Source organism: Anabrus simplex, chromosome 2, assembly GCF_040414725.1.
Source record: "Anabrus simplex isolate iqAnaSimp1 chromosome 2, ASM4041472v1, whole genome shotgun sequence".
Lineage (NCBI taxonomy): Eukaryota > Metazoa > Arthropoda > Insecta > Orthoptera > Tettigoniidae > Anabrus > Anabrus simplex.
This window is the reverse complement of record NC_090266.1, coordinates 260,628,262-260,643,212: the sequence shown is the minus strand read 5'-3', so window position 1 is coordinate 260,643,212 and position 14,951 is coordinate 260,628,262. Positions and strand designations below refer to the sequence as shown.

The 14,951-nt window shown below is 39.8% G+C and overlaps 1 protein-coding gene across 7 annotated transcripts in view; it reads left to right on the top strand.

The window, feature by feature from the left end:
* Positions 1-14,951, top strand: part of LOC136862768 (zinc finger protein 431) — a 277,839-nt gene that overhangs the window by 216,092 nt on the left and 46,796 nt on the right. For 6 of the 7 annotated variants that reach the window (XM_067139004.2, XM_067139005.2, XM_067139006.2 and 3 more), the window contains one exon: positions 12,107-12,364. The exons of the other annotated variant lie outside the window; for it this stretch is intronic. In XM_067139004.2, the coding sequence (XP_066995105.2) occupies positions 12,107-12,364 (258 nt within the window). The remainder of the gene's footprint in view (positions 1-12,106; positions 12,365-14,951) is intronic. 7 annotated transcript variants of the gene reach the window in all.

The following is a 14,951-nucleotide window of genomic DNA, read 5'->3' as shown; positions in this document are numbered from 1 at the left end:
GTAGCCGTGTTGAAACACTGGATCCCGTGAGATCTCCAAAGTTAAGCAACATTGGGCATGGTCAGGAGTTGGATGGGTTGCCACGTGCTGTTGGTGGGGGGTAAGGGAATGGAGGAGCGGAAAGGAACTGGCCACCCTACCGCACGTAAACTCCGGCTCAGGAACACCTCTGCGGAGGTTCGGACCTGCCTTCGGGCAGAATAACCCTCACCTATCTCTTATTCTAGACTGTACACTGGAACAGTTTGGCGAATACTAATGCAGTCCATACAAACAACACAAATTGCCATCTGAGAAGAGTTTCCCCTTCAATTTTAATGGAACATATTAACATAATCTTCAAGATTTTAAATCACTTCATCCGACTTTAGATCATATCTTTAGGTTTGATGCTCTTGATGTTACTAAGACTAAAGACTTTAATCATTTTAAAAACTCTATCTGTACAAATAATTTTAAGTGTTATCCTTGTGATTCTATGCTAAGTCTTTAAAGGAACTGAAGATGTCTTCATAGTCATACATGTCATAACATGTATTCCATAAAAATAATACATAATTAAATGTGAAATCTATCTCAATAACAATTAAATATGAATAAAATAAAATACATTGGGTGCAAATGAAATAAAATAAATTATTAAAATAATTGAAATAAAATACAGTAAATGAATACAAGTAATTAATCGAAATGTCCGTAGTATGGGCGCCATAGTTCACCAGAATGGATCCCTGAAATTTTAATAAAGCATGATAATTCTCTCTCCCAGGGTGTGTACATAAAGCTGCGTACTGGTACATCAGCTTCAGGCTTTACCTAACCTTCTGAAAACGACTAAATGGGTAGGAGCTGCACCTGGGTTCATCCATAACTCCACTGATTCTAAAATAACTAACTATATTCTGAATAATATCCATGCATGAGCACCTCGTAAACACACAAAAATATACATAAAATACATGCGCAAAATGCTGCTGGAAGACTCGATATTTACACAATTATCCAACAACAACAAAAACCGTGGGAAACCAAAAGCAACAACCAAGCTACCATTTGTAGTCAGCCCAATGAACATTAATTACAAAGCATATATATGTAGGTAAATACCTTTCACCGTCTGTGTGTATCAACACAACTTGCATCTTCTCATTATTGTTACTTGTTATATCACATAGATACCGCAGTCTAATATATACAGTCGCGAAGCTCTAATAAGAGGAAGGTTCATCCACTTGACAGCTGGAGCAACACTAGCACCTCTAGCGGTGAGGTTGAGGCAACTTGCTAGCAAACAACAGGGAACGTATTACCACTACAGTCTAAAATGGTCATAACTTCTGAACCATTCATGCAAATAATGTCCTGACAAGGTTATTGTAATCCTTATGAAATGATGGAGGAGGTCAAACAATTTATTTCAATGAGGAGATTGAGGATAATATCGAAATATTTATTTAATCTTAAAGAGTTATTTTTTTTACCGCGGACTATAACATAAAAGTGCTTTTAGAGGGCAACCGGTTCGAAATAGGTATATACCATCCCAGACTTTTTTGTAGAGGTTTTTATGCTCTACAATTCGTATGCTTACACTTGGGGTCTATCGTTGATGGTTCAGGCAGCGTAAGCCAAGAAAGCAAGTGACCGACCATGGTAGAGCGCTGGACTTCTTAGCCCAACTTGGCCGGTTTGATGATTTATTTCAGGTGTTTTATTGTTTAACACAACCTTCTCTTATGTGCAGAAGACCATGCCACTATGGACAACAACCTTTGAAGGTTGGCGTCTTTGTCCAACAGTAGAAGGTGTCTTCCTGACAGTATTGTCAGTTTCTTGGTAATTCATGCCTTCATTATGCAATTTTATGATTACTGTTCTTTCTTCGAATGTAATTTCTCTACTTTTCTTCTTCGTTCCATTTCATGCGTTAAAGGTATGTGTATTATACGCGCACTTTTTCTTGAGCCCGATTTTTATGGGGTGAGGAGCAAGGAGGGAGTGCTGACAGTTCCGGTTATACTGCCAACTGGATGGAAATTAAATCTGAATTGAATCGATAATATGATCGATCGATATGAATTTTCTAAACATTTATTATCTTACGTCAACAATTGTGTCACACATACATTATTTAACATTATATAACATTTCTCAATGCGAATCTTGTTACTAGCATGAATTATATAGTTTGGCTTTGCTGTGTAAACAACAACAGTACTAGTTTGCAAAGTGTATGCCAGATGTCGCACAGCGATGAATAAGCGATTCATAGTTTGTGTTTCAAAGGTTGCCGATGTGGATGTCGAAGATAACCGAGGTCTACCAATTCAGCACTAGGGAGCTCCGGGCTCAAGAAAAAGTGCGCGTATAGTACTTACTCATTTCACTGTGCAGACTGCCCTCAGCAGGTCCAGTAAGCACAAGACAGCCTTTTGCATTCGTTGACAGGTTCAAATATTCCAATAGTCCAAATATTTATTTAATTTTACATTTTATTTAAATCTAAAGTGTGATGAAAGGGAACCACAAAGCGGGTAAATAAAGAGCATTATATATGACATAAACTTGTTTCCCTCTTTGTTGAACACATCCAAATACTTATTTTACTCACTGTAGTTCCTCTTTGCCTTAGATTACAGTATGAGATCTGAACAGAAAAATGGCTTTCCCATTAACAGAAGATTGTATTAAATTATCTCATACTTTGACTAAAGCTACCTGATTTGTTCTATCTGTTCTGTACTTTGAATATTCTCATTTATTATGTGTTTGTAAGAATGTTCTTCCTTACATAGTAACTCCACCTCTATTCCACAACCTTCGTTTTCTTAAAGTTCAAAACCACTCCACTAATTTATGGAAATAGCTTTAAAATTTCTAGGAAAGTTTTTCTTCCTCTCTGCTTTTAAATATAATTAAAAAAGGCTTGTTAACTGCTCCATAATTGCCAATGAGAATGCCTGAGAAGGAATTACTTATTAAATGTAAATTGCAAATTAATAAAATGACCAACCCATGAGAAAAGACTTATAATGCGGGCTTATTGACAGCTTTATCTAATCGGATTGGGGATGTAGCATTACTCATAGCTATTGCGTGAATAATAGCATATGGGAGTTGAAATTATGTGTATTACTTGGATTTTGGTAAGGATTCTTTTGAATGAAAAGCCCTCGTGACATGCATTGTGTGTCAAGTGTGCAGAAGTACAGTTATGTTGTAATATGAATGATGAATTCTTCCAGCTTACTTCATCAAGTTTTATAGATCATAAGAAATATGTTGCAACTCCATATGTCTCAACTACGTAACACTGGAAAATAGTGCTCAGATAAGAAAGCTAACAGGAGCAAAACATATAGTCGCTTAAGAAACAATGACACGTATCTGACAATGCTCTTCCTATCCACTATTTTCCTTAAGACTGGTCACACCTTCTGGCAACTTATGGATATGCAGTCCATCAGAACAATTTCTGTTGTGTTCATTTTCCTATAGTTATGTGTAAAGAAAAGTTGTACTAGAAATAAATAGAGGGCAGCAACATACTACATAGGCACTTGTGTATAGAATGCACATAAAAGAAAGACATGGGTCCAAACTTTTTTACTGCAACCTTTGTCAGTGCAGGATAGAGTAAGAATGACAGTGTTAATTAGTAGACACTGTTGTGAAGTAAAAGAGGAGAGAGGGATATGAGAGACAAGAAAAAGAAAAAAGAAAAAGCAGTTAATCTTAAGGCCAGGTGCTTTTCTAGAACTTAGCACCAGTTGATGTCCAACTTTGGGATCTCTGTTAGGGCGAGAGGGTGGGAAGATGCAAGTAAACATTTAAGGACTTTAACTGGGAAACAGTTACCTAATATGGTTTAATGGAGCTGAGTGTGAATGGTGACAAGAATATCCATGTTACGGGTTTTGCAGGTATTGCGGTAGTCACATATTTGTTTCACTCGAGTGTTGGTAGTTAAGCCAATGTAGAAAGCTGGGCAGAGTCTGCATTGAAGCTGGTAAATGACGGTGGAAATCATGTGTAGACTACTTGAGATGTTCTATCAAAATTGAGTTGACTTATAATTTTGCACATAGCGTCATCTATTATCTAGTTGGAGTTAGTAAGGGAGAATTGAAACCAAAGAATCTCGGCTGTCAAAGCAAAGATTTAATCCATAGGCTTCATACACTTCACCACAGCTTTACCACCTAAGGTATGTTAGAATATTTTCCTTCATTTCTAATATTCATTATGCTGTGATGATAAAAGTTTTTTTGTTGTTGTTAAGAAGGAAGTTACATACCTAGGAAGAAATGAGTGTACAGATGCAAAAAAAGCAAACTTCTTGGTGGAATGATGAAGTGAGGGCAGCTTGTAAGAGCAAAAGGAAGGCTTATAAGAAATGGCTTCAAACAAAAGGACTGATCCAGACAGAGAATTAATTAATTCATGATAAAAGTTATGGTAACAAAGAATGTTAGAAATCCTTGTTAATGTTTTCTCTTTTCAGTTCATGGGAAGAATATTATTTTTTTTAAATTAGTTCTTCTTTCCCGTAATCTTGAGGACAGTACGTTTTAAGTGTTCTAGGGTACCTTTACCATCCCTGGGTGTAGAAATGAATGGTTAACTTGGTTACATAGCTTAGCCTATCAGATGAGCAATAAGCATAAACAAATGAGCTGCTGATCATCAAAATACACTGACTGACAGAGCAAATGCAACACCAAGAAGGAGTGGTCAGAACTTTATGCCAATTGCAGGGTAGACTGACGTCACTGAGGTATGCTCATGATGTGAAATGCGCCGCTGTGCTGCGCACGTAGCGAACGATAAATGGGACACGGCGTTGGCGAATGGCCCACTTCGTACCGTGATTTCTCAGCCGACAGTCATTGTAGAACGTGTTGTCGTGTGCCACAAGACACGTGTGTAGCTAAGAATGCCAGGTCGCCGTCAACGGAGGCATTTCCAGCAGACAGACGACTTTACGAGGGGTATAGTGATCGGGCTGAGAAGGGCAGGTTGGTCGCTTCGTCAAATCGCAGCCGATACCCATAGGGATGTGTCCACGGTGCAGCGCCTGTGGCGAAGATGGTTGGCGCAGGGACATGTGGCACGTGCGAGGGGTCCAGGCGAAGCCCGAGTGACGTCAGCACGCGAGGATCGGCGCATCCGCCGCCAAGCGGTGGCAGCCCTGCACGCCACGTCAACCGCCATTCTTCAGCATGTGCAAGACACCCTGGCTGTTCCAATATCGACCAGAACAATTTCCCGTCGATTGGTTGAAGGAGGCCTGCACTCCCGGCGTCCGCTCAGAAGACTACCATTGACTCCACAGCATAGACGTGCACGCCTGGCATGGTGCCGGGCTAGAGCGACTTGGATGAGGGAATGGCGGAACGTCGTGTTCTCCGATGAGTCACGCTTCTGTTCTGTCAGTGATAGTCACCGCAGACGAGTGTGGCGTCCTACCGCTAGACAACGCGGCATCATGGTTTGGGCGCTATTGCGTATGATTCCACGTCACCTCTAGTGCGTATTCAAAGCACGTTAAATGCCCACCGCTACGTGCAGCATGTGCTGCGGCCGGTGGCACTCCCGTACCTTCAGGGGCTGCCCAATGCTCTGTTTCAGCAGGATAATGCCCGCCCACACACTGCTCGCATCTCCCAACAGGCTCTACGAGGTGTACAGATGCTTCCGTGGCCAGCGTACTCTCCGGATCTCTCACCAATCGAACACGTGTGGGATCTCATTGGACGCCGTTTGCAAACTCTGCCCCAGCCTCGTACGGACGACCAACTGTGGCAAATGGTTGACAAAGAATGGAGAACCATCCCTCAGGACACCATCCGCACCTTTATTGACTCTGTACCTCGACGTGTTTCTGCGTGCATCGCCGCTCGCGGTGGTCCTACATCCTACTGAGTCGATGCCGTGCGCATTGTGTAACCTGCATATCGGTTTGAAATAAACATCAATTATTCGTCCGTGCCATCTCTGTTTTTTCCCCAACTTTCATCCCTTTCGAACCACTCCTTCTTGGTGTTGCATTTGCTCTGTCAGTCAGTGTATTATTTCTATCATACTTATATGGCCATTGTTACACAAATGTCTAGATGGCAATAGCTGCATGAAATGGCAGAGCACAATTTAAGCAATAACCATTCGTACAGTGAGAAAAGACACGTTTCATTAATCTTGTAAATAAAATGCTGAATGTATGTCTTAAGATTATACACCACATGACAAAAACATTGACACATCCAGAAGAAATGGTCAGATGTCAGTGTAACTTTGTATACGTACACACCATCGGTGGGTATGTAAATGATTAGAGCTGCAATTCTGTGACAGAATGGCCACCAGTATGCATTAGTGTTTTTCATGTTTAGTACCAGGCCTGGTAGAGTAAATAAGGGGCGTGAACAGTGTCAGATATTGGGTGATCACTGTGAAGGGCATGGAGATGCCGCGTACTCACAGAATGTCATTATTCATCTTCCTGATGATTGCCCCCTCTCATGTAGTCCACACCCAGAGATTAGAAAGATTCATTTTTGTAATATTTATGGTTTCATGTACAGGAATAGTTGAATACATGTTATTGATATCATATTAGACCATTAAAGTCAGCAAAATCTCAAGGGACATTAGTTTCTTGAAAGAATGTTTGAGGTGTGGCTTAGTCCCTAAGTTCTTAAAGCATTTACAGAGAAAAAACTCTCCTTATTCTAAATTAGGTAACACCCAAAAAAAAAAAAAAAAAAAAAAAAATGATATCTGGTTGAAGAGTGAGATCAAGTCTCATTATAAGAAGAAATCGTTCTTAAACTTACAATTATACAAAGCACATCTAGAAGTCTCTCTAAACATGTCCCCATTAGAATGGGTCTCATATTCAAGATTTGTTAATGACAACGTGTTAGATGTTGTAAATAAAAAACAAGTAACACTGGATAGAAAACTGACATCCCTAAAAGACACTAAGCATAAATTGATAAACCCTATTAGGAAACCAGTCACACATACTTCTCTACTAAGCAATAGCCCCACAACTGTAAACTTATCAAATACTAATTTTTCGGACAGTGAATTGAATCCTATTAACAAGGGAATTGGCCTAATTCTAATAAAGCAGACGACCTAATTACTACAGCTCCTGAAATTGAGTGTAACATCATAAAACTTCCCTATGATAATCATAATGATATCAGATACAAAATTAAAAAGAAACTTCCCTACTTAATCAATTGAAAACCAATTCAGAAACGGGTCTTAAAAAACAAATACTCAAATTAAGAAGTAAGATTAAGAAGAATAATACAATCGTTATGAAAGCAGATAAGGGATCCACTACTATTTTATTGAATAAAAATGATTATGTCAATAAAACAGAAGATTTCTTTTCTGACAATGTGTATACTATAGGAAACAAAGATCACATACCAAAAATTCAACGAAATTTAAGGAATCTATTGAAAAATTCATCCTTTCTTCTACAGGAACATGAATATCAAAAACTTACAATCATGAACCCTAAATTACCTTACCTAAAATCCACAAAAGAGAAATACCTGTACGCCCTATCATAAACAGCAGAAACAGCCCCACTTATAGGGTTTTCAAAATGTTTACATTACTTTCTCAGCAAACATTTTAAATTTAATAATGAAGCTTATGTAAAAATATTCAGTCGACTTCTGTAAAAAATTAACTAAATTTAAGCTACAACCAAATCACATAATGGTCTCATCCGATATCACTAATATGTATTCAGTATTCCTGTAAATTAAACCATAAATATTATAAAAACGAATCTTTCTAATCACAGTATTTTGAGTAAATCTGAAGTAGTCGACTTCATTAATTTATTTTGTTTTGAATAATAACTATTTCTTTTTTAATAATAAAATCTGTCATCAAAACGGACTGGCAATGGGCGATCCCGTTTCAGGCATTTTAGCTAATATCTTTATGGATAATCTAGAGCAGGGGTTTCCAGTTAGTAAGAACTCAAGGGCAGCATTGGAAACCTGAAGCATGACCGCGGGCCGCACTTTAATAATAGGCCAATTTCTGTAAAATTCTGCAAATAGGACAGAGGTACCAGCATACAAAATAATATGAAATTGAAAGGAACTTGCTTAAAACACTATTTCACAATTGCATAAAAGAGTAAAATTCAGAATAATCACTATCGTACCCAGGACGATTGAATTTGGGAGAAGAGCATCCAGCAATATCAGTTCATTTGAATTAATATTTGACAAATGAAAAATAGTAAAACGAAAGACAAACTAAAATTAATAATGTAGTTAAAAACAAAAAGGACAATTTAGTGGGAATAGTGTGAAGGGCACAATGCTATACATTTATAAGAGTCTAAAATCCCAAGAATGTACTTCCAGGAGTACTTCCCTGAAAACGTTTACTGTGTACCAGTCAATACTGCCAATGAGAGAAGAACGAAGAAATTATACCGCTTCTTACACCAATGTCTTTTAAATTATTTCTTGGTATTCATTACATGGTACGTTGAATAAAAAAGCCACAGTGAGGTTGGCATGTAGTTCAAGAATTGGTATATCTCCCATAGCAATTTTTATCATAGTTAAGACCTACAACTGGTATTTGTGAGGGCAAATTTTCCGGCGAAGCTTGGATTTTCATTTTACTAATCAAGGAATCTATTCAGCACAAGTGAATACTAAAAAACAGGAGCTAATATTAAAGAATGAATTAGTTCTGGCCTTGGTCTATACAGGATATAAAAATGAATACATTTTTGAACAAGCTATCAAATATTTTTCGTAAATTTTCTTCACATTTCTTAAACTATATTTTTTAAAGTCCTCGCGGGCCGCAAGAAATAGCTTCGCGGGCCAGATGCGGCCCGCGGGCCGCCATTTGGAAACCCCTGATCTAGAGGCTAATAGAATAATAAATAAGATCAATGGACTCCATCTATGGCCGAGATATGTTGATGACACATTCCCCATCGTTGATAAGCAAAAAAAAAAAACACAATAGTGATAAAATTCTAACGTTCCTCAATGGGCTTAACAATAAATTTCCAAATCTACAGAAAACTTTCTTGTGTCCCTTTAACCATAAAAAAACTAATCTTTACACCCAGATTCTCCCAAGCAAGTGACCTTTTTTTAGTTTAATCTATGATCTTGATATTCAGTCACACACACTGTCTTTTGATTTCTGTATTACAGTGTTAGATGCTCTTATTTCAAGTTTTAAAAATGTCTTGTTTTTAATTTAAATGGTATTATGTTATTATGAAACTTGGGTCAGTAGGAAGTCTATGTTTTCTAAAAGTTTAATAATAAAGTATCATGTCTTGATGTTTTTAACGTACTTTGACTTCTACGATAAAACAGGTGCGAGTTGTGTGTTTTGAAGGTTTGAATAAAATAAGTTTAAAATCTTAATGTAATTTGCTCCAGGTCAAATTGTCTAAGTTTGCCGGGCTGAGTGGCTCAGACGGTTAAGCCGCTGGCCTTCTAACCCCAACTTGGCAGGTTCGATCCTGACTCAGTCCGGTGGTATTTGAAGGTGCTCAAATACGACAGCCCCGTGTCGGTAGATTTACTGGCACGTAAAAGAACTCCTGCGGGACTAAATTCCGGCACCTCGGCGTCTCCGAAGACCATAAAAGTAGTTAGTGGGACATAAAGCAAATAACATTATTATTAATTGTCTAAGTTTAATGACTCATTATCTGAAGTGGAATGGTGAAAATGTTCCTTCCTCCATATTTGCGATCTGTTGGAGAATTGTGCTGTTTTGGATTATCTAAATAGAAGAAAGAATTTTTTTTCTGTCATGAAGTATGTTATAAAAAAGATCAGTGACATCTCATAATGAACTGTTGAACAATTTTAGACTTTTACATTTCCCATCCAAGCACATTTTTACACTACAATATATCAATGTAATTTAGAATTAGTCATCTAAAATTAGAATAAGTAGTGTTTTAACATTATATGTTATTTTAGAAAAGATCAAGGTACTTCAGCAGCTGAGGATAGCCCATACATAGGGCCGAAACCGGTACTGTACTGTAAAATGTTTTACGTACCTTGTAATAAATAATAGTATAGATTAGGTGGAAAGTCCAACCTTTATACTTGTGATCATTGGAATTATCAATACAGGACATGAAGCTAATAGATTATGACGTTTCCAATACTAAAGTGATGTCAGTTGGGAAGAAACCTCAGAGAATTGAATGTCAGGTTGGAACACAAAGCTAGCAGTATTCTGTGAGAGAGAAGTCAGTTCCTGGATGACCGAGCTCTACAGCTGCGGTCGCTTAAGTGCGGCCAGTATCCAGTATTCGGGAGATAGTGAGTTTGAATCCCACTGTCGGCAGCCCTGAAGGTGGTTTTCCATGGTTTCTCATTTTCACACCACACCTTTTTAAGGCCACAGCCGCTTCCTTCCCACTCCTAGTCCTTTCCTGTTTTATCGTCACCAGAAGACTTATCTGAGTCGGTGAGACGTGAAACAACTTATAAAGAAAAAGTTCCTGGATGAAACTATCTTTACACCAGTCTGTTTCCAGACCAGCTTTGCTTTACGGGAGTGAAAGCTAGGTGGACTCAGGATGTATTATTCACAAGTTAAAAGTAACAGACATTAAAGTACCGAGAATGATCACTGGTACAAACAGTTGTGAACGATGGCAGGAGGGTACTCAGAATGAGGAGATTAAGGCTAAGTCAGGAATGAACTCAACTGATGAATCATTCGCATTTACTGGTTTCTGTGATGGGGTCATGTGAGACGAATGGAGGAATATAGGTTACCTACGAGAACAATGGACTCTTCCGTGGAGGGTGAGAGAGGTAAAGGGAGACCAAGATGATGATGATGGTTAGACTCAGTTTTGTATGATTTAAAGGTAAGAGATGTAGAACTAAACAAGGCCTGTAGATTTACCAATACACCAAGGAACCAGTCATTGCAAAATTTGGGCACCTCAGCATCTTTTACAAAACTACAGCAATATAAGGGATGTTAATAGCATTCATTATATTCTTCAAAAGCTCAAATAACTGTTCCAGAATGATTGTGACTGACAAGCGACTTTACCACTAGCTTCATATCTGAGTGTCCGTATTTTGTATCCTGATCAGTTCAAATGACATTTGTGAAATTAAAATTTTTATCCTAGTGGTACAGATTCCACATAAATGATTGTTTTGTTCAGCAGTCATGTGAAACTGTAATTTTCCTCTTAATTTTTCTAAACAATTGAATATTTGTAGCTTTTTACTTTCTCATATTGGGTGTATTCGAAAGAGATGAAGAAAGTTAAAAAGAAAGAAAGAAAGAAAGCAGGCAGGCTTTTATTTGTATGTTAAATTAAAGTTATCATGATCATAGCCAATGGACCTCCAGGTTTATGTGGAATACAAACCTCAGGGACATGACTTTATTTTTAAAATCCCATATGCCTTGGTGAGATGCTGGTGATGTGGTAATGCCACTCAGTTTGCATCTCCCCTACACTTTAAATTTCTGATGTCTTCACATCGCCCTTTACCTTTTATATTTTAAACGCATTCCATCTCAGTCTTGTTACTTTTCTGCCTTACATTTTCCATTCTAGTTTCCATATTGTATCTGAATCTCTGCTGATAGCCTGTCGCTCTCCAAGCAGCTTACCTTTTTACTCCAGTACAAAAATACTCGCAGCAGGATACTTCAGTTGTCATCTTATCAAACCAATGTATATTTTCTCTGTAACCTTTGTTATTGCTCTCATCAGTACTAGCATGATAAGGTGTGTAGGCCATGTACTTAACTTCTTCTAGTACATCTTTTTGGCAGCTAAACTATTCCCTACCTACTATTCTTTTGCACATCTGAATTCTGTTCTGTTCTGTCACATTGTATTCATGTACAATGTTCCATTTCCGCATTAGCTCCCAAATTTGTTACCAAGTTTTTGCTCACACTTGGTCAATTTTCAGAATTTCATCATCATTTTAATGTTTACTAATTGTATATTAAAATAACTATGGAGGAAACTATTTGATTTTGTTCAGAATGTTTCAGTATTAACACAGCGATTTTAATGTTTCAGATTGAAGATAAATCTAAAGTAAAGAAAGTGGTGGTTTTGAAATTGGTTCAATCAAAGAATAAGACTCTGTCGCCATCTCTCAGAATAGCAAAGGCTTTAGAATATTTGAAGTCTGAGAATAAAGAGCATGATGTGATAAGCTCTTCTGAGTCCAAAAACATCCAGTCGTCAGAACCTGTTTTGGGTGGATTTTGCAATAAGGTTGATCCAGTGGAAGCAGGAGTTTCTTGTTCAGTTTCCAACTTAAATGAAGAAAATGTTAGTACTGCATTAATATTGTAACCAAGGAATTGGTTCAGGTACTGCTTGTGAGGTTCCAGATGAGCTGTGAATCATACGGGAGGAGAAATGAGTAGATTTGATAGAAAGACTCTTATGGAATATTCTATAGCCTGCTCTGTTATCGCGAGAGACCTAAGGGTTCATTCACTGATTCATTACGTATTAAAACATTCATTTATATTTCTCCGTCTTCTTCTGCCGTTTTCTTCCCCACACCTGTGGAGCCACGGATCAAATTGTGACACATGTGTATTTGGCCCTTTTTTACTTCCGGATGCCCTTCCTGATGCCAACCTTAATTCACATTTCTCTGTAACCTTCCTTTTGCTCTCATCAGTACTATCATGCTAAGGTATGAAGGCCCTGTACTTAATGTCTTCCAGTACATGCTTTTGGCAGTTAATTTCTTTCCTACCTTCTGTTCTTCTGCCACCTCTGAATTCTGTTCTATTCTGTCACATATAAGCTACTTGCTTCATGGGTTTATATTTGATGAGCATGAGACCCCTTGCACTGACTCGGGTGCATGAGACCCTTTGCACTGACTCAGGTGTGCTTATTATTGTAATGGTTATAGCGTCCGCCATGCCAACTTGCTACTGGCCGAGCTCGTCACCCATCGCCCCACCCCCCTTACGCTCGACCGCGCCAATCGCGAGCAACACTTAAGCGCTGGGCTGGCCCTTCTCTCTTCTATCTGTGGTCGCGCCTCATGGGACGACGGAAGTTACTCGACTATTAATCTGGAGTATTCCATCTCACGAGCTTCCTGGATCTATCGAACGTCCGGACGATTCTAGAAGGGCCAGCGCAGGTATATAAGAGAGGAACGACCTGCCTGCAGTCAGTGAGAGTTAGTTAGTGAGTGAGTGAGAGCGAGATTGAGTTCGCTGGTGTGAGTTAGCGAAGAGCGCAGTCAGTGATAGCCTGGGCTGAGGTGTCAGCCTGATGGAGTATTTGCCTGTTGGAGTCGAGGACTCGTTCCTGTTTTGTTGACGTCGTGCGTATGTATCTCTTAGGGCCGGCTGCTGGAGAAGAACCTTGGGTGTTCTGGAGTAGCGCGAATGGAACACTGGGTGCTGACGTGTGAAGACTGCGGAGTTTGACGGATTGAGTGAACAGCGGATACTATCCCGACCTGCGAGACAGACGTGTAGGCTGTGGACCATGACAGCGCTAACGAGTGTGACTGAGTGGCTGAGAGAGTGTACTGTAAATAATCGATGACTCTGTGTGTGTGTGTGTGTGGGGGGGGGGGGGACATGAGAAACTAAGAGAGAGAGCGCAAACCGTGTGCTTGTGTAAGTTGTGGCTCGGCTATCGTCTGTATGTGTGTAAATCTGTAATTGTAGTGCTTAGTTAGTAAATCTTAGAAATAGGTTGCTACCAGGTTCTGTACGCATTTATTTACTTATTTACCCCGCCAACACGTTACAACTGGTGTCAGAAGTGGGATATATACAAGTGTGATAAACTAGTGGATAACCTCTTACATTAACACTGGTGTCAGAATAGCGTACCTGGAAGCGAATTCTGTAGTCGGCAGAAATTTCTACTAGCGAAATGAATGCCGAACAGCTTCAGATTTTTCTAAGCAAGTTTAATGAGCTTGAAAACAAAATCTTATCTACCTATGGCAAACTCTTTAATGACCTGAGATCTGAACGGAGTTCTATGCCGGACCAGCTGGAAACAGACTTAAGTGATCGGAAGAGTGAGCAGTTAAAGTCAGAAAATGAAGTGCGCTCTCTCGAAACCGAGGTGGACGATGACAATGTGCGCGATGACAACGAACTGGACGAGAAGGGATCCGAAGAGATGCTCGCGGTTGTGGAGTCCAGAGTTCAAGGTCCAGCGGTGGAAGCGAGTGCCCTGCGTGCAGAAACGATGGCTGTGGAGACGCGAATGTATCCTGCTAGCAGCGAAGGCGGCTCCACCATCGTGAAGTTGGAAACCCTACAGGATGACGGGATTACTTCCTAGAGAACATGCCGGACCCAGTTCGAGACTGGATCGGCGTCCAAGAAGAGTGCCGAATACCCGATCGCCGGACTACTTGTACAGAAGATGACAGTACAACGCAGCCCCCAGCCAAGTTCAACTTATGAGGAGGTTGTGGGAGTGCTCGACGTACGCTGCGGTGTCCACCAACCGAGAGCCACCTACCGAGTGAAGTCGCAGGAGAGGACTCAGCGCACAGATATAACGCCGCGGATAATCGACGCCGAGATCGAGCGACTAGGCGACGTGATCGTGGAAGAGTTATCGCGAGGTGACACAAAGCTCGAGGTGGCTGACACCTGTGATTAACTACGTGGCGCTGAGATCTGTCCAAGGACGACGATCAGCAGGAAACAAAACTACGAAGAGGCTCTGACGATGGTCCATGAGACAGAGGCAGCGATTGCAACAGCACGGCTTGACGGACCCCTACTGGGAGACGGAGCACCAATGGAAGATGAAACAACAAACGAGGATGCCACCTGACTAGGACACTTGTTCCGGCACGAATCTGCGTGCCGGTACGAACATCAAATTCCGCACCCCGGAAGAAAAGGAAATT